Below are 17,619 nucleotides of genomic sequence, written 5' to 3'. Positions count from 1 at the left end.
AATCAAGTGCATACACTATGCTATAGGCGCTAGCGATTATCAGCGATGTTAATATTTTAGCTAAAACGACCCTGACTAAATTACGAATCAGTCGTTACTGCAATTAGATATAGTGAAATTATAAATCAGACTAAATTACAAGAAGGTTGGTGGATAGAAGTGAAATTTAAACATGTTGTTTAAGATGTGTTTGATTACGTTACATATTCGTTGATTTAGGAATGCATTCACCACTGATAGTCTGATAGATAGATGAGATAATCCAAATTCGGACAACTCCATTTAAATAATTAATTTATAATGTTACAATAGTAATTGCAGTCCACTAATCATGTGTGTTAACCCGAAAATCGAAATGGCGTGTTTTTAATCTGGACCGCCCGATCATAGCCAATGAAAATGGGACTATAATATTTATTTATTTTTATTTATGGGGTTTTATCACAAAGTTTCAGTATAAAGGGAGAGTCGAAGATAGGCGAGGATGGGCCAGAAATCGATTCACCAATCAATCAATTCCATTTCCTCCACAAAACTTTCTTCTTCTCTCTCTCATTGATTCCGACAATGGAAGGAACCGGCGTAGTGGCTGTGTACGGTAACGGTGCGATAACGGAGGCGAAGAAATCTCCCTTCTCCGTCAAGGTGGGTCTGGCCCAGATGCTCCGCGGCGGAGTTATCATGGACGTCGTCAACGCCGACCAGGCTCGCATCGCGGAGGAAGCCGGCGCGTGCGCCGTCATGGCTCTGGAGCGCGTTCCCGCCGACATTCGCGCTCAGGGAGGCGTCGCTCGGATGAGCGATCCCCAGATGATTAAGGATATCAAGCAGGCCGTCACGATTCCGGTGATGGCGAAGGCCAGGATTGGTCATTTCGTGGAGGCGCAGATCCTCGAAGCGATCGGAATCGATTACATCGACGAGAGCGAGGTGTTGACTCTCGCCGACGAGGACCACCACATCAACAAGCATAACTTCCGGATCCCTTTCGTCTGCGGCTGCCGGAACCTCGGGGAGGCTCTGAGGAGGATCCGCGAAGGTGCGGCGATGATCAGGACGAAAGGCGAGGCTGGGACTGGGAACATCGTGGAGGCGGTGAGGCATGTGAGGTCTGTTATGGGTGACATCAGGGTTTTAAGGAACATGGATGACGACGAGGTCTTCACTTTCGCCAAGAAGCTAGCTGCTCCTTACGATCTCGTGATGCAGACCAAACAGCTCGGCCGTCTTCCCGTCGTTCAGTTCGCCGCTGGTGGAGTCGCTACTCCGGCAGATGCGGCTCTCATGATGCAGCTTGGATGCGACGGTGTCTTCGTGGGTTCCGGTATCTTCAAGAGCGGTGACCCGGCTCGTAGGGCGCGTGCGATTGTGCAGGCGGTGACTCATTACAGTGACCCGGAGATGCTTGTGGAGGTGAGCTGTGGGCTTGGAGAGGCCATGGTTGGGATCAATCTCAACGACGACAAGGTTGAGAGGTTCGCTAATCGCTCCGAGTGAAAAGAAACCAAAACGAAAGGTAAAGTTTCAGACGAAAATGGTTTCAGACCATTTTTGCAGTGATGTCCAAGAAAAAGACAAAAGAAAAAGATGATATTTGATGAGTAGTTTATGTAATCCCTTTGGTGTTTTCCGTTATAATCTTTGGTAGTGATTGTAATCGACTTCTTCTATTTGCAAGAACAAGTTGTCAGTTATAATAATAAGAATAATAATAATTTGTTTGTTTTTAAAATGAGACATTCTTGAGTCCATTGATATTGAACTTGTGGGAACCTGTTCTTAGTATGAGGTTTGACTAACAAAAGGGTCCTCACAGTTTGGTATTGAATTTGGTTTCCTTTAGTTCTTATTATCAATCTGTGGTCTCAAGCATCGGTTGAGGTTTTCAATGTCCTCTGCTGCATGATCCGGAACGACTCCACTAGGACCACAAAACACCGGGGAGAGGGGTAAAGGTGATAAGTCCGTTATGGTATCTGGCCCTTTAAATACGTAATCATTCAAAATGGGCTTATTCTAATTAATCGGCCCATTATATCCGTAATTTCTCTCTTTACTTAAACGACGTGGTGTCCTTATTATAATATACGTAGTCTCTAGTAATCCAAAACACCCTACTTCCCAACATTTTATTCTTACTACCCCTTGTCTTCCTCACTACCCCTTTTCTTTTTTCTTTTTCCCTTCTTACACTTAAGTATTTTATTATTATTTATCTTTTCATTTCTTAAGAGAGGGATATATTAGAAAATTTTGAGAGGTTAGGGGGTATATTAGAAAGAAGAAGAAGGAAAATATGATTTAGTAGAAGAGGGGGGGGGGGGGGTATATTAGAATAAAGTCCTCTGTGTTTTTTGGAAAGACGCGAGAACAGGGAAAGCAGTTCACAATAGTTGGTCGAAGCAGAAATAAAAGAGCGAATCTTCTTCTTGTCCATCCTCCTTGTCGTCGTCTCTCTAAACCCTACGGAAGAGAGAGATATGTGCATCGATCCTTCACGTTTGGCATAGTAATATAATTGCTGGAGCCGATAATGGTGGGAGCCATCATGGCTGCTTCTTCGTATTCGTATTCGTATTCAAGAGAAAAGCTCCAAGGTCTCGCGAGATCCGCCAAATCAGCCACCGATTTGCCTCCGAAGCTCCACCGCTTGCGCAACTTGCGTCGGAATTTGCAAGGAGAAGCCTCCGTTTTCCCCGCAGAGCTTCTTCCTCTCCTTTTCGATCTTCTCTCTGATCAATTCGGTGCTGCCCGCAAGTTTGTCGCCCAGTAAGCTCCGTTTCTCTTCCTTTTTCCCGATGGTGACATTGATAAACCTTTTTTTTTTGGTAATATGATTAACACTGTCACAATTGGATTCGTATGATGATTGGTATATCTTCTAGTTGGGAGTGATTATAAGAAGGTCCTCTCATTAGGACTCTATTGCCACTAGTATACTCAAACACGTGCTTCTTTCTTCACTTATTGATTCTTATGCTGCAGGATTCTTGGTGAGGTTGGTTTGAACTATGTGGAGTTATTACCTGAGATAGTTCCCCTTTTCATTAAGTCTCTCCAAGATGACACCCCCGCTGTCGTCAGGCAGGTCATCGCTTCTGCTTCTGCTCTCTTCCGCTCCACCCTCCATAAATTCGCACTTCAGGTTGCTCCCTTTCGTCCTGCATTTGGTATCTAAATCCCTTCTTATTTGACTTCCCTTGGCTCTCTTTTTTTGGGTTCTAGGGTTTGCATTCTAGTGAGCTGGATGAGCTTCTTCAATCTTCCTGGACATGGATGCTTAAGCTCAAGGATGAAATATGCTCTTTGGCTTTCAAGGTGGGAATTATATGCTTTCTCTAATCTCCCCATGTTCTCTTTTTAATCTTTTCTGATTCCATCTTTTTCTCTTGTGACTTGTATATTAGCAAGGAAACAGTGGTGTAAAGTTATGCGCTATGAAATTTGTGGAAGCGCTTATTCTTTTGTATACACCTGACCCTAGCCTGTCTTTGGACTCTCAAGGTATTTTTCTTTATGGATCTATTCTTGAAACTAGAAGTTTCTTCTTCTTATTAGTTAGCCAGTTGCTTATACAACCTGTCCTTCAGATTTTAATATATCTATTCTTCGTGGGGGGCATCCTGTTTTGAATATCGGAGACTTGTCCATTGAGGCCAGCCAGAAATTGGGTTCACTGCTTGATCAGCTCAGGCACCCTGCTGCTAAATCTCTAAATAGCTCCACCATTATTTTTCTTATCAATAGGTAAGCTTTTTCTTGAGTTCATCTATTTCTGCAAGTTCCATTTGGTAATAGTCTGTCAGTTTGGAGCTCGGCAGAGGGCACATGTCAAATGTTCTATAAAATTCATCGACTCTTTTGGATCATTTTTCTATAAAATCTTGGTTATCTCTGGACCCGGATCAAAAATTCGGATTTGAATTTTATTGTCTGAAAGAGCATCCAATCTAGTGAGGACTAAGTTGCTTTCATTTGTAATCTGCTGGTATCTTCAATTATAGAATTGTTGTATATATGGAGATCTAGGATGGCATGTAAACTTGTCTTATGGCTCAAGAGTTCCTCTTTATTTGATTCTGTTTCTTATACAGTCTTTCATCAGTTGCAAAGAAACGACCTGCATATTGTGGACGAATTCTGCCTGTTCTACTGAGCTTGGATGCCCCAAGCTTTCTCAAAGGAGTGCATGCAGCAGCAGCAAATCTTGCCCTCAAGACTGTTTTTCTCTCCTGCTTGGAATGTACACATCCGGCTGCTGCACCGGTATTGTTTGCTTAATTCACTTCTAAGAATTTAGTTCATTAGTGTACGATTGATTATTTGCTTTACCCCGAGCATTGTCCAGTGCTTTGTATTTGATCTTCCCAAAATAAAATCTGTAGATTGTTAGCTAATGCGTTTGGATGTCTGGATCATGTGTTTTTTACTGACTGGCTTACTTACTATCATATCTTACTAATCAGTTAATAGTGGTTTAACTATTCTTGTATATGTTGAGGTAGACTGTTCTCCATGGAGTTGTTTTTGTTTTCAATTGTTTTGATCCCTATGTTGTAATTTGTTCCAGTGGAAAGACCGGTTGATCGGTGCTCTGAAAGAGATAGAAGGTGGCAGTCGGGCAGAGAAAGCTGAAGATCTGTTTTACACAACTAACGGAAGCATTCAAGACAAAGACTGTGTAGAGGATACAAAGGTAGTTTGTTCGTCTTTCCATCTATAGCTGAATCTAGATGTTGATGGTTGTATGTGTTCATGCGTCTTATTTTTTTGGTTATATATTTTAGATACGGACATTTAAATCCAAACCTTATTAGTTTCAGGTATCAGTGGAAGAGAATTCTCTCCGTGCAAATTCTGTTGTTGCGGAAAGTAACTTTGGTAGGAAAAGATCTGGATCGGAATACAATATTGATCTAAATGGAGATGCTTTGACTGGAAAACGATCAAGAATAACACCTTCTGTGTCAGGAGAATCTACTGAAGGATTAAATGGTAACAGTGTTGGCTCTCTACCTCTGGTTACTTCTGCTTCAACTGGACCAAGTAATAGCAGAGGAGTAAGTGATACTGGACCTGTTCAGCAACTGGTTGCTATGTTTGGAGCATTGGTTGCCCAGGGTGAAAAAGCAATTGGATCTCTAGAGATCCTTATTTCAAGTATTTCTGCGGATCTGCTGGCCGATGTTGTGATGGCTAATATGCATAATATTCTACTAAATGGTTCCTCTTATGCTGATGGCACCGATGAGCTGGTGATGAACATGTCTATAGTTGGTAGTGATGCACAAATTAAATATCCACCATCGTTTGTGGCTGGTGTTCTTTCACTGTCAACTGCATTCCCACCAGTTGCTGCCCTGATAAATCCTCACACACCGAAAACGGAAAATGTATGGGTGCTCTTTACTCAATTAGAAGTATTTATATGTGTTATATTTTATTGCGTCATTTCTTCCTTTTTTTTGCTTCCTAGTTTTAAAGATTGTACTGTACATTTAAATCTCACCAATGGCAGGAAGGTGAAGAACTCTGTGTGAATCATGTGGACCAGCCGATATTTCCGGCTGTAGATGCAGTTATTGCAAGTGGCTTATCAGCCTCTTCAGTAAATGAAGAGGGCAATATTGAGCTTCCACCAAATGTGGATTACAGAGGGAATATAGAAAGTGGTATACCTGGACTAGATTCTTCTGCTCAACGTTATGTGTTATCAGAAGCCCCTGTTACTTCTGTATTGGGTTCGAAAAATGTGGAGGCCGCCAGCAAGAACCAAGATACGAGTGCCAGTGGAGAACTTCTTCTCGCTGTGATTCCATCAGTGTCAGTGGATAAGTCTGAGGAGTTTAGTCCAAAGGCGACTGGCATAGGTTCTAACAGCTTGGTTTCCTCAACGGCAACTTCACTTGCTTCTGCGCCTCAGTTTCTCTTGCCTAAGATATCGGCACCTGTTGTCAACCTTTCTGATGAAGAGAAAGACAGTTTGCAGAAGCTGGTGTTTTTACGCATTGTTGAAGCATATAAACAAGTATCAATGTCTGGTGGCTCACAACTTCGCTTTTCTCTTCTTGCTCACTTGGGAGTTGAGGTCATTTTCTAAACTATCTTTTTCACATCTCTTTTTTGCTCCTGTAAGCGTTCTGAGAAGATGACTCTCTTCTAGCTCTCTCTTAGTTTAGCTTATGAGTTATTACTCTGCAGGAAAATTTCTTTTGTGTGATTTCATAAATTTAGACTTATCGGCCTCTGCATGATTCTTGCCTCACTTGCCTCAACTCTAATGTTCTTATAGAAAGTGAATAGTTGTAGTACTACTACTTGATGTTTGCTTTTTATGATGCTTTCCTGTTTTATACCTGTTAAATACGTCCTAGTTGCTACCAATATGTTGGCAAGATGATCATTTATGACATTTTGTCTCATAGTAATTGATCGTCACATTTACCATTTTTGCAGTTTCCTTCGGAGTTGGACCCTTGGAAAATGTTACAGGAACACATTCTCTCTGATTATTTGAGTCATGAGGTGAGAATTTGTTTTCCTGTCTGTAATGGTGAACAATTGAATCGGTGAATCCTGTGTATTTGTATACATGCTTATTGTATTTTGGTGGCATCGAAAGCCCCAATTTTGGTGGTTTCGATTCTGACACTCGGATTATATCCCGGGAGATTTTCAAATTTTGAGTGTTCTCAGCCTCGCTAGACTCTGCTATATCTTAGTGTCGAAAATGATGAATGACATCCCAACTTGATTCAAAAGCCATTTTATCTGATCATTGTCACTTATGTTGTCAGGGACATGAGTTGACTGTGCGGGTTCTCTACAGGCTATACGGGGAGGCAGAAGCAGAACAAGATTTCTTCTCGTCAACTACTGCTGCGTCTGCATATGAAAGTTTCTTGGTGGCTGTGGTAAGTATTCACTTTTTTTTAACAATCTTAATCGACTTTTTACTTGGAAATTTCTCAGAAACATTTCTTTATTTTCTAGGCTGAAGCACTTAGAGATTCTTTTCCACCGTCTGATAAATCGTTAAGTAAATTGCTCGGAGATTCTCCATTTCTGCCAAAATCAGTTCTGAAGTTGTTGGAATCGTTTTGCTGTCCTGAAAGTGGTGACAAGGTTGAAAAGGACTTACCTAGCGGAGACCGTGTTACTCAAGGCCTCAGTGCGGTTTGGAGTCTGATTTTAACGAGACCTGGAATCCGGAATGACTGCCTGAAGATTGCTTTGCAGGTTTCTTCTATCTCATCTCTTTACTGATTCGTTTTTTCTTTGGCGCGGCAAACATTTTCATCATTCAGGTTTCAGTGGATTTTTTATACATGCATTGTGTTTTTGGTTCTTTCTCCTTTTTCCCAAGTGTGTTGTTCTTCTTCTTTATGGCTCTCACTTAATTTTATTCCCTTTTCCTCTATATTGTTGAATAAAAGAGTGCTGTTCACCCCTTGGAAGAGATTCGCATGAAAGCAATCCGCCTGGTATGTTTCCCCAAAACCATGAGATGTACTATTCGGCTGTTTGATGTGTTGCCACGTTAATAATTGCGGGGTATCGTATTATACAGGTGGCAAACAAGCTCTATTCTTTATCATTCATTACACAACAGATTGAGGAATTTGCAAAGGACAAGCTATTTTCCGTAGTGAGTTGCATTTCTTCAGAGAGAGGAGGTGCTGAAACGTTGAGCAAGGATTGTGTAAAGGTACTTGTTCGTGCATGAAAGCAAATTATTTTTTGGATAAGAAATATCTGATCGCAACTTTTTTTTCAGCCGGTGAGTGGTGAGGGCATGGATTCGTCCTTAGAAGCAACTTCAGTAACCGAAGCCCAACGCTGCTTGTCACTCTATTTTGCACTATGTACCAAGGTCTTGTGATTTTTGCACCGTTCTTCTACTAGATGACAATTCTAGCCTTTAAGCTTGCAGCTAATTTTGCTAAAGGTTTTGATTCCTATGCTTACTATTTAATTTTCAGAAGCACGCCCTTTTTGTCCATGTGTTCAGCATTTACAAAGATGCATCAGATCCTGTTAAGCAGGTAGGTCTGGAGCATGCTTTTCTGAAATTAGTATTATATTTTTCTCTGTTATTTATTCGCACTGATTATGTATGTAGGCTATCCATCGTCAAATCCCAATACTAGTTCGTACCATGGGCTCATCATCCGAGCTTCTTAAAATTATAGCAGACCCACCGAATGGAAGTGAGAACCTTCTAATGCAGGTTTTCATCTTTCTTCTAAATTCTGTCTTCTATCCTGCAAATAGGTGAAAAGGCTTTTTCAAATAGCTGTGAGTAGTTTTAATATTCTCTTAATGTTTCTTCTTGATGACAGGTTCTTCAAACCCTCACTGAGGCGGCTAAGCCTTCTTCAGAGTTGATACATACCATAAGAAAGTTGTTTGATACAAGAATAAAGGTGAGGACAATGGAATGTTACATTGAAAACTCCTTATTAGTGATTCGTCATTTTTTCTAATCCTTTGGGTTTTGAATTTTTGATGGAACTGCAGGATGTAGAAATTATTTTCCCAATATTGCCGTTCATGACAAGAGACGATGTAAATCTGCTTTCCTACCTTTTTCCCCTTCTATTGGTTCTTCTTAGTCTCTCTCTGACGTTGTAAATCTGCTTTCCTGACGTTGTAATTTGTCTCTCTCTCTCTCTCTCTCTTTAACAGGTTCTACGTGTTTTCCCTCATATGGTCAATCTTCCTATGGAGAAATTCCAAGTCGCACTCTCTCGTGTCCTGCAGGTATCTAATTTAAGCTTTCTATTGCGTACTTCTTGCGTCTGAGGTAAGTTTGATCTTCTGAGTCTGGAATTTGGTTCTCAGGGACCATCTCAGTCTGGTCCAGTGCTTTCTCCATCAGAAGTTTTAATTGCTATCCATAGCATTGACCCAGCGAGAGACGGAATACCGCTTAAACAGGTATGCCTCGACCATTTTCTTTACAACATGCAGCAAATAGATGAACAGCTTAGGAGATCTCCGCCACTTGTTTTCCTAAAATTTACAAACCCGGAGGTTTGCTTATTCAATCAAATACTATCTTAACAGATCACAGATGCATGCAATACCTGTTTCGCACAGAGGCAGACATTCACTCAACAGGTTTTAGCCAGCGTTCTGAACCAACTGGTACAGTAACAGTCTCCATCTTACCGACACAGTTTGTTTTTCTTAGAGATATCTTTTGCTCATTGGCGAGTTTCTGGGTGCAGGTCCAGCAAATTCCACTGCCAATGTTATTCATGCGTACAGTTCTACAAGCTATCGGTGCTTTTCCAGCTCTGGTAACAAACTCGTAACATTTCTCTCTTTTTGGAACCCAATTTGATTTTTCACTTAAATAATAATCTCTTCAACTAAATGTTCTACTAGTCCGACTTTATCCTGGAGATCCTTTCTCGTCTCGTTAGCAAACAGGTCGGTAATGTTCTTGGAATGTCATGCTCTCTCTCTCTGTTCTTGGTTCAATCTTATGATTTGATATGTACACATTACTGCTTCAGATATGGAAATATCCAAAACTGTGGGTAGGATTCTTGAAATGTGCACAGTCAACACAGCCTCAATCATACAAGGTCTTACTACAGGTACGGATTTATTAAAATCTTTTTAACTCCTCCCTATTCTACTTTGTATGCGTCTTTCAGATCTCAGCTGTAATGTATAAAAATACTCCGTTATGCTTTTCTTAATTTGTCAATTGCAAGAAGGAAAAAGGATTTTTGATCATTGAATTTTTTTTATTTTTCTTGTGCAGCTTCCTCCAACTCAGCTGGGAAATGCATTGACTAAAATCTCATCCTTAAGAGCTCCTCTGGCGGCGCATGCCAGCCAGCCAGATATTCAGTCTTCACTTCCGAGGTTACCTTTCCCTCTCTCTCTCTCTTTTTTTTTCAATCGTCTACGGATTTGAATTAAGACAAAGCCCTTCAGCTATTTGGAAAATCCATTTGAGAGATATGAATCTTTTTTCTTTCTTTTTTGTTAGATCTACATTGGCTGTTCTTGGACTTGTCCCTGATTCTCAGGGAACACAGACGAGTCAAGTACAAGCAAGTGAAACACAAGAGAGTCAGGTACAAGCTAGTGAGACACAAGAGAGTCAGGTGCAAGCGAGTGAGACACAAGAGAGTCAGGTGCAAGCGAGTGAGACACAAGAGAGTCAGGTGCAAGCGAGTGAAACACAAGAGAGTCAGATGCAGGCGAGTGAAACACAAGAGTGTCAGGGAAAGCAGCAAGCAAGCGAGTCACAAGAGCAAACGAGCCCGTCTCAGCAAGTCTCTGTACCTCTGAGTCACTCTGAAACAGATCATAATCAGGAAACCAGTCAGGTGGTTGCCAGTCATTCTCAAAGCAGTCCTATAGCTACGGGCCGGTCAGAGACGAGTCAGTCTCAGAGCAGTCCCATTGGTGCGGGGCAGTCTGAAGTGAGTCAGACCACCCAAGTGTCGGACTCGGATCCTCCTCCAGCACCAACGAGCCATACCCAGACATCAGATTCTCAAGTGTCAGGCCAGAGACAGCCCGATAATGAGAAGATGGAGGAGGACACAGCAACCTCAGAAAACGAGAGGTCTGAAGTTGACAAGTCAAAGGAATCTTCTGCAGAAGAAGAAGAAGAAGAAGAGTGAGTGTAACTTTTCTCCTCCATGTATTGGTAGCATTTTTTAAAAGATTTTATTTTATTTCAAATGAATTTTGTAGAATTAAATTAAAGATGTCACTGTATCATTAGCGATTGTAATGTTTTTCTTGAATCAAAGACTAATACAAATAAATAAACTTGACAACGATGAGAGATTGCTTAAGTTTAGTTTTTTGTAAAAGAATGTTATCATGTTTGTGTTGGGTAACCATCCAAAATGTTGAAACGAACCCAAAAACTTGACTCTGGACGTGAAGAACCCTGCTGAAGCTGATTTTTAAGTCACTGACTGATATAAAAAAAGATATTGCAAAAATGTTTTCATGACTACTGATCAAGACATGTTGTCTTCTCTCCGTCAAGTGTCAACAATTTGATCGGCTTGTTCAGATCGATTTTAAAACCATTACTCTAGCTGACTAAATAATTAATAATAAAATTTCAGAAAATTTGTCAATAGATTTATTAAGTCAAAAATGATTAATCATGGCGGCGAAATTAGAGTGAGGAGAAACACCTCCTTTTTGGTAGGTTATTATTTCAATCTCTTGCATTATTCTCACCGTCAATGCTTGACCGTCTCTCTCCCGTTAATTTCCCTCCTGCAAATTTCTTTGGTATAAAAACGATATTTTCAACTTTCACCTGAAGATGTTGACAGAAAACTATTGTTGTTATCTTAGCCAACGAACAAGAGACTAATCATGCAGCTTCTCTTTCATTTAAAACAAAAATTAGAATGAAGTTTGTATAACTACGGTCGTTGTAGGAACATTTATAGGGAAAGCGTAACCAATAACATAAAATCCATTATGATATTTTTGCATCCCTTTGTCTTAACGTGGGATGACAGGTGGGAGGGAGCGACGTCTCTAGTGCATTTCATGTAATATTTGTTTACTTTCATCAACACGGTTCGTCAGAAACAATGGACCACATTATCACCCTTCTTCTTTTTTCTATATATATAATTATTATTGTAAGCTTGAATTTATATCTGGTAGAGTTTTGCCACTTTAAGTACCTCAAAACTCTAGAAGACAGGAAGATAAGAGTTTAAAAAAAAAAATTAGTTAGCTACTTAAATCAAATCTTAACTTTTAGTGTTATTTTCTTTTCTAATCCCGGAAGTGTGTCCTTTTCACTAACCGGTCATCAGTTTGAAAGATAAAACTTTATATGTCCTAAGAATCAATAAATTCTGGCGAAGAAAATATATAGATATGTAAACTTAACCTCAGAGTACAGATTTCTTTGCAGTATAGGCTTTAAAAGAAAAGAGATATGTAACATTTTATTCCGATAAATTATTATAGAACTTCTAGTATATTCAATTTTTTTTAAAAAAAAATCTTATAAAAATTAGAGAAAAACAAAACAAAAAGTATACTTCAATCTTCCCTTGACAATTACACCTTCTTTTCACACCAGCTCATAAATTAATTAAGATATCTCTTCTTCTTCATCCTCTCTGTCTTCTCCTCTTTTCCAAAGAAACCTCTCTTTATTTATAAGTAACCCTAAAACAACTCTTACTTTCTTTACGTCACCAAGACTTCGATCCCAATAATGGACCGACGTAACCCTTTTCACCATCACGACCATCAACTTTATCAGTTGATCCAACAGCAACAGCTCCCTCCACCGCCGCAGAGCACGACGGTTGCGATGGATCTCGGTGGAGGAGGTGAGAGAATCCCACAGTGGAGCATAGATGAGACAAAGGAGCTTTTGGGTATAAGAGAAGAGCTAGATCAGACTTTCATGGAAACCAAACGTAATAAGCTACTTTGGGAAGTCGTCGTCGCTAAAATGGCCGACAAGGGTTTTGCTCGGAGCGCGGAACAGTGTAAGAGCAAGTGGAAGAACCTCGTCTCTAGATACAAGGTTACCTTCAACTGTTTATCTATTAATTATTCCCTATATATATAGTCTAAATTAACTATATATACACCTGTTGATGTTGTTCTATGATCATGAGTACAAGTATATGCATCATTTTTAGAAGTATGCTATATCTTTCTAAAAATTATGATTATGTGTACGTATTCTTTCATCTGCGGTGGCCGGTGAGTATGCATATTGGAAACCACTAGTCTATGCGTGGTGTATGTATAGATGAACTATATTACACATAGTTTAACCTAATCTCTTCGGTTGTTTAGACCCTGCCATTAGTGGAAACAAGTTAGATATTAGACTTTAATGCGTTTAATTAGTTTTGAGTTTCATGATACGGCTTAATTATGTTCACATTTGATCCGTTATATACCAGTACTATATATCTCCTTTTTTGTTTATTACACTACTAATATTTCACATGGTAATTCGTGAGTAATTAAGTAATATCTCGTGTTCATAAAATGCCACAAAAAAAAACAATTACCGTTATATATAACGGATGCGTGACCTTAAGTATTAAGAAACGTTTTACTAGTCACATGATAATTGAATACGTCTACATATATACATGTAGATACCGTTATACGTTAAGTACAAGGCAACAAAAGTAGCATGCATAATAGTGTCATATTTACATGCATGAACAACATATAGTCTAGTATATGCACGACATATATTACATATTGAATATAAATGGGACAGGTGTGTGAAACGACTGAGCCAGAACCTATTAGGCAGCAATTCCCATTTTACAACGAGATCCAATCGATTTTCACAGCAAGAATGCAAAGAATGTTGTGGTCAGAACCAAGAACTTCTTCTAAGAGAAAACATAATCAGTTCTCATCTGACGAAGAAGTAGAAGAAGTCGCGGAGCTAAATCAAGACATCAACAAGGAATTATTGTCTTTCGTCGAGACACAGAAGAAAGATACAGAAGTGATTACTACAAGTACTTTTACTAATCCCAAAAAACGTGCGAAAAAAGGAAAAGGCACTAGCAAAGCTGAAACCGCGGGTAGTACATTGAAAGAAATGTTGGAGGACTTTATGAGGCAAACGGTGAAGATGGAGAAAGAATGGAGAGATGCATGGGAGATGAAGGCGAGAGAGAAGGAGAAGAGAGAGAAAGAGTGGCAGAGGAGAATGGCGGAGCTAGAGGAGGAGAGAGCCGCCGCGGAGAGGAGGTGGATGGAGAGAGAGGATGAGAGACGGCTGAGAGAGGAAGCTAGGGCTCAGAAGAGAGATACTCTCATTGATGTTTTGCTTAATCAGCTTAACAGAGATCAAGATGATGATCAACATCAAGGCTTCTAATTTTTTATATTTTGTTTAAGCATATGGGTTAATTATAGCTAGTTCCTTAATTAGCTACTTAAATCTCATTAAAATCATATCTAATTAATGTTTGTTTTCTTTATAGTATGAGTAACTGGTTATTGAGAACGACAAATCAAAATGATATATGTCATGGTATGGTTCTTTTTTACTTGAACTCAACCATATTCGATCGGATTAAATTTCTTGTTTGCTCAGGTAATTTCTTATAGGTGTTCAAAATCAAATTGGTTTAGTATTTTTTGCTACTTTAGTCTGCTTATAAAACCCCCCATAATTTTTAATCACTCGATAAACAAAATTAAACTAGACAAAAGTCTTCGTTCTCAATTCACATTTGTCCCACTTCACCGCGTTATTTGTGATCATATATATATATATTATATATATAATATATATCCTATTTTCTATAAGCAGCTATTTGAGTTATGGATTTGATTTCTTTCTTTTCTGCGGTTGCAAGAGACAGCTGCCAAATGTTAGAAAAAAAAAACAGCTACCAAGCAGATCGCAACATAGTTAAAACCGTGTCAGTTGGATAGAAGAAGTAGAACCTTAGGATTAGTAAGCACTAAAAGATCCACTCGTACAAACTTTCATGTATCGCTTTTGCGCTTTCTTAATTGATTTTTACTAAATATTTTTTTTCTGGTAGATTAGATCAAATATTTATAATTTGAAGTTTAAATAAGTTAGAGTGGGAAAATAACATGTGAACCCCAAACAAGAAAGCAGAAACATACAAAAAAACGTCAAAGAAGTAACGTTAGAAGGAGACCATAATTTGCATGTGAAATAGACATAAAGGAGACAGACAGTACGTATTTCGAAGCTACGGGGCTCTGCAAACTTCAGAAGAAAGTATATATGGCTGTTTTCGGACCATGTAATCTGTTTAAAATTGTTTCATATTTATCATTAATATCGCATCATATCAAATTTGATTTCATTCTTTACAATAGGAGTCATCAAGATTATACTTGTGCTATTTGGTCATTGTGTGATTAGCAATAGTTAATTCACACCATGTTTTTGATAAGTGCATTTGTTTGCACTATTTATATAAAAAAAAGAATTAATTTTAAATTATTTACAAATCATAAGTATTAAATGTTTTCATTCTATCTTAAATTCAAAATATATAATATTTACGTCATTAAGTTATGTTTCCGCCAATTAAACAGTCGCAGCTCATTTTAAGGTCGAATATAGATCCTGAGGAAAACATAAACTATATGCATCATAAGTCATAACAATTTCAGGAATTACAGAATGGTGATAATTACGGCTGTTGTGAGTCTTTGGTTAACGATTGGATTATGAGATATGATAGAACGACATAATTTGATGATTGGGAAGTAAAAATCAAACTAGATACAACAGTTCATCAACTAACTGGTCCATAACAAGGTCAAGAATCTCCTGACCAAATTCAACACAAAAATCTTCGACTTGAGTGTAGTCAACGGGTTTAGTTGACGAAGTAGAAACCCAAGTTGAAGACTTCATGTCTTCCTCAGACAGATCTGAGAGCATATTCATTAGCTTTGTGATAAACTCTGTCTCTTCAGAATCACTGTTGGTGTTATTGTTGTTTTCTTTCTTGGAATTTGTCCTTGTTCTTGCTGGTGATGAAGAGCATGAAGATTTTGCTGCTGTTGTCTCTACTTGCTTTGTTGACAACTCCGATGCACTTTCTGAATCTCCTGTTTTTTTTTTCAAATTAAAGTAAAGATTTTAATACATTTTTTGGGGGAAGATAAAACATAAAAATTCTTGAAGGTGGGTAAAATCTTGACAAAGTCACATTTATTTTTTCTCCCAATAACAAAGTCTCATTTATGCAGCTTTTTACAGTAAAACCAAGAAAGATGTTCAAACATTAAACCGAAACTGTCCTTGTTCAAATTCGGAATTATATTAGTCTGACATTAAAGATTAATATCGGAATTATATTTAATCACATTGATGAAATTTTGAATATGTCTATTAAATACGATATATAAAGTAAATAATTTAAATGAAATAATGTTGACTAAATTTTTAGCATCTCATTCATCTAAAATCAGAAAATTATTAAAATCAAATTACCATTTTCTCCAAAATTCAAATGAGGCAGCAACTACGTTCAAATATTTTAACAAAAAAAAAATGTAATAATGACTTTGGAATAGGTACATAAATAATTAGTAAGGTATAGTAATAGACTCACCTGAGAAGTAGTAGTCATCATCAAGGATTAGATAATCATAAAGATCTCGATCAAGAACCGAAACCGGACTCGCATTTGATTTATTTTCCGGAGACTCTGTCTCTTTTCCGCTAAACTCATCCGCCGGGATGTTCTTACATTCACCTCCTCCTCCTCCTAGAAGCGCCATCTTCTCGGTGGACTTACTCTTGGACGGAGAGAGAAACCATCGAACTTTCTTAGCTCCGTTAACATGATCACTTCCGTTCTCACTCTTCTTCTTCTTCTTTGCTACTTTCCTCCGCTCGTCTTTAAACTTCTTGGCCACTTTCTCGTTCTCCTTCTTCTTCTCCGGAGGTGGCAATGGCGGCTTCTTGGAATCTTCTAATACCTTCTCGAACCTCTTAGACCTTGACGAAGACGATGATCCGACAAGTTCCCTCTTCTCGTCCAGCTTGTCGAGATACATCAGCAAGAAGTCGTGCTTCTTCTGTTGTTGGTTCGAGCTTGATCTCGCCGAGGTTGGGACTATCTCCCGGAAGGAAACCGACGCTCTTACTCTCCGGCACGTGAGATGACCATCTTTCTCATCTTCTTCTTCCTCCTCTTTAACTCTAAGGATATAGTCCATGAAGTTAACCGATTTGCTGCGTGCGACAGCTGAACCGGAATCGTCAAAGTATCTAAACCGGTTTGATCCCGGTGCGGGGTCATCTAGACCCATGAGTTTGGCTACAACATTGGGAGGAGGAGGAGGAGAGACGTCGTCTTCTTGGGTTTGGGTTTCGGTTTTTGTCTCTTTCTTTGGCTCTTCGATTTCTTCGTAAGTGCTTAGTAACTGGAGTGTTTCGTCAGAGTCGAGAATGTTGTCGGAAGGGTGGGTTTGTTGGCTGCCGGAACATAAAAGACGGCGGACAACCGCCGTGAGGCAGCCAGTCTTGGGGTTGGCTCGTTGGGTCATGGTGATGTATGAGATGATGTATGTATGATAATGTTGAGTAGTAGAAAGAGTGTGCTGTGATTCGAGAATGTGCAAGACTTTCTTGATATTTATAATGACAAGAAGGACAAACCATTACTTGTTCTTTGTGAAAGGGCCCACCAACTAGCTAAATCCTAGCAAACTAGTATATGTTTATGCAAATATATATTTTTGTTAAATGTTGTAATAACTTGACATTTAAAAAAAAAAATCGGTTCACTAAACGTTTATAAGAGGAACAAACAATTTCTCATTATTTAGTTCACTTCACATATTTACTAATCTTTCCTAGTTTTAAAGAATTTCTATTCTTTTTTTTTGTGTGAATTTTAAAATATATAAATATGTTCTTGTTGTTCTACAATGGATAATATATGTCTTAAACTAATGATTCCACCATTATATTTAACTTTATACACAATTTCATAGTCCTTTTTTTGTTAATAATTAGTAGTAACATGTAAAGGGGAAAGTGCCAAAGATCAGTAAAACTAACCAAAGTGATATAGAGAAGAAGAATCTATTTTTTTTTCAAACTCA

At 38.7% G+C, this 17,619-nt stretch overlaps 4 protein-coding genes across 6 annotated transcripts; 3 read left to right on the top strand and 1 right to left on the bottom strand.

The window, feature by feature from the left end:
* Positions 1 to 418: 418 nt before the first annotated feature.
* LOC106435459 (pyridoxal 5'-phosphate synthase subunit PDX1.3) lies at positions 419 to 1,732 on the top strand. The gene has a single exon (XM_013876355.3). The coding sequence runs from the start codon at positions 568 to 570 to the stop codon at positions 1,495 to 1,497; it is 930 nt and encodes a 309-aa protein (XP_013731809.1). The 5' UTR covers positions 419 to 567; the 3' UTR covers positions 1,498 to 1,732.
* Positions 1,733 to 2,353: 621 nt separating this feature from the next.
* LOC106452458 (symplekin) lies at positions 2,354 to 10,814 on the top strand. 3 transcript variants are annotated; one of them, XM_013876354.3, is made up of 27 exons: positions 2,354 to 2,769; positions 2,986 to 3,145; positions 3,226 to 3,318; positions 3,408 to 3,504; positions 3,642 to 3,747; positions 4,095 to 4,266; positions 4,571 to 4,696; positions 4,818 to 5,393; positions 5,519 to 6,088; positions 6,457 to 6,525; positions 6,798 to 6,914; positions 6,994 to 7,239; positions 7,437 to 7,484; positions 7,571 to 7,708; positions 7,778 to 7,873; positions 7,983 to 8,045; positions 8,123 to 8,230; positions 8,343 to 8,426; positions 8,521 to 8,568; positions 8,689 to 8,763; positions 8,845 to 8,940; positions 9,070 to 9,150; positions 9,234 to 9,305; positions 9,394 to 9,438; positions 9,525 to 9,608; positions 9,779 to 9,882; positions 10,010 to 10,814. In XM_013876354.3, exons 1-27 carry the CDS (start codon positions 2,534 to 2,536, stop codon positions 10,650 to 10,652), a joined length of 4,353 nt encoding a protein of 1,450 aa, XP_013731808.3. In that variant the 5' UTR covers positions 2,354 to 2,533; the 3' UTR covers positions 10,653 to 10,814. The 3 variants fall into 3 exon arrangements, with proteins under 3 accessions (XP_013731808.3, XP_013750038.2, XP_013750039.2); XM_013894584.3 differs by having other exon boundaries at positions 3,591 to 3,747; XM_013894585.3 differs by having other exon boundaries at positions 2,355 to 2,769; positions 3,591 to 3,747; positions 4,824 to 5,393.
* A 167-nt stretch (positions 10,815 to 10,981) lies between these two features.
* Positions 10,982 to 14,057, top strand: LOC106435450 (trihelix transcription factor GT-3a). The gene is made up of 2 exons (XM_013876336.3): positions 10,982 to 12,553; positions 13,271 to 14,057. The coding sequence occupies exons 1-2, from the start codon at positions 12,236 to 12,238 to the stop codon at positions 13,883 to 13,885; spliced, it is 933 nt and encodes a 310-aa protein (XP_013731790.2). The 5' UTR covers positions 10,982 to 12,235; the 3' UTR covers positions 13,886 to 14,057.
* A 1,176-nt stretch (positions 14,058 to 15,233) lies between these two features.
* On the bottom strand, positions 15,234 to 17,151 carry LOC106345469. The gene is made up of 2 exons (XM_013784672.3): positions 16,119 to 17,151; positions 15,234 to 15,612 (listed from the first exon to the last, which is right to left on the bottom strand). Exons 1-2 carry the CDS (start codon positions 17,056 to 17,058, stop codon positions 15,272 to 15,274), a joined length of 1,281 nt encoding a protein of 426 aa, XP_013640126.2. The 5' UTR covers positions 17,059 to 17,151; the 3' UTR covers positions 15,234 to 15,271.
* Between the last annotated feature and the right edge of the window lie 468 nt (positions 17,152 to 17,619).

This window comes from Brassica napus, chromosome C2, assembly GCF_020379485.1.
Source record: "Brassica napus cultivar Da-Ae chromosome C2, Da-Ae, whole genome shotgun sequence".
In the NCBI taxonomy this organism is placed as follows: Eukaryota; Viridiplantae; Streptophyta; class Magnoliopsida; order Brassicales; family Brassicaceae; genus Brassica; species Brassica napus.
This window is presented reverse-complemented; position numbering and strand designations above follow the sequence as displayed.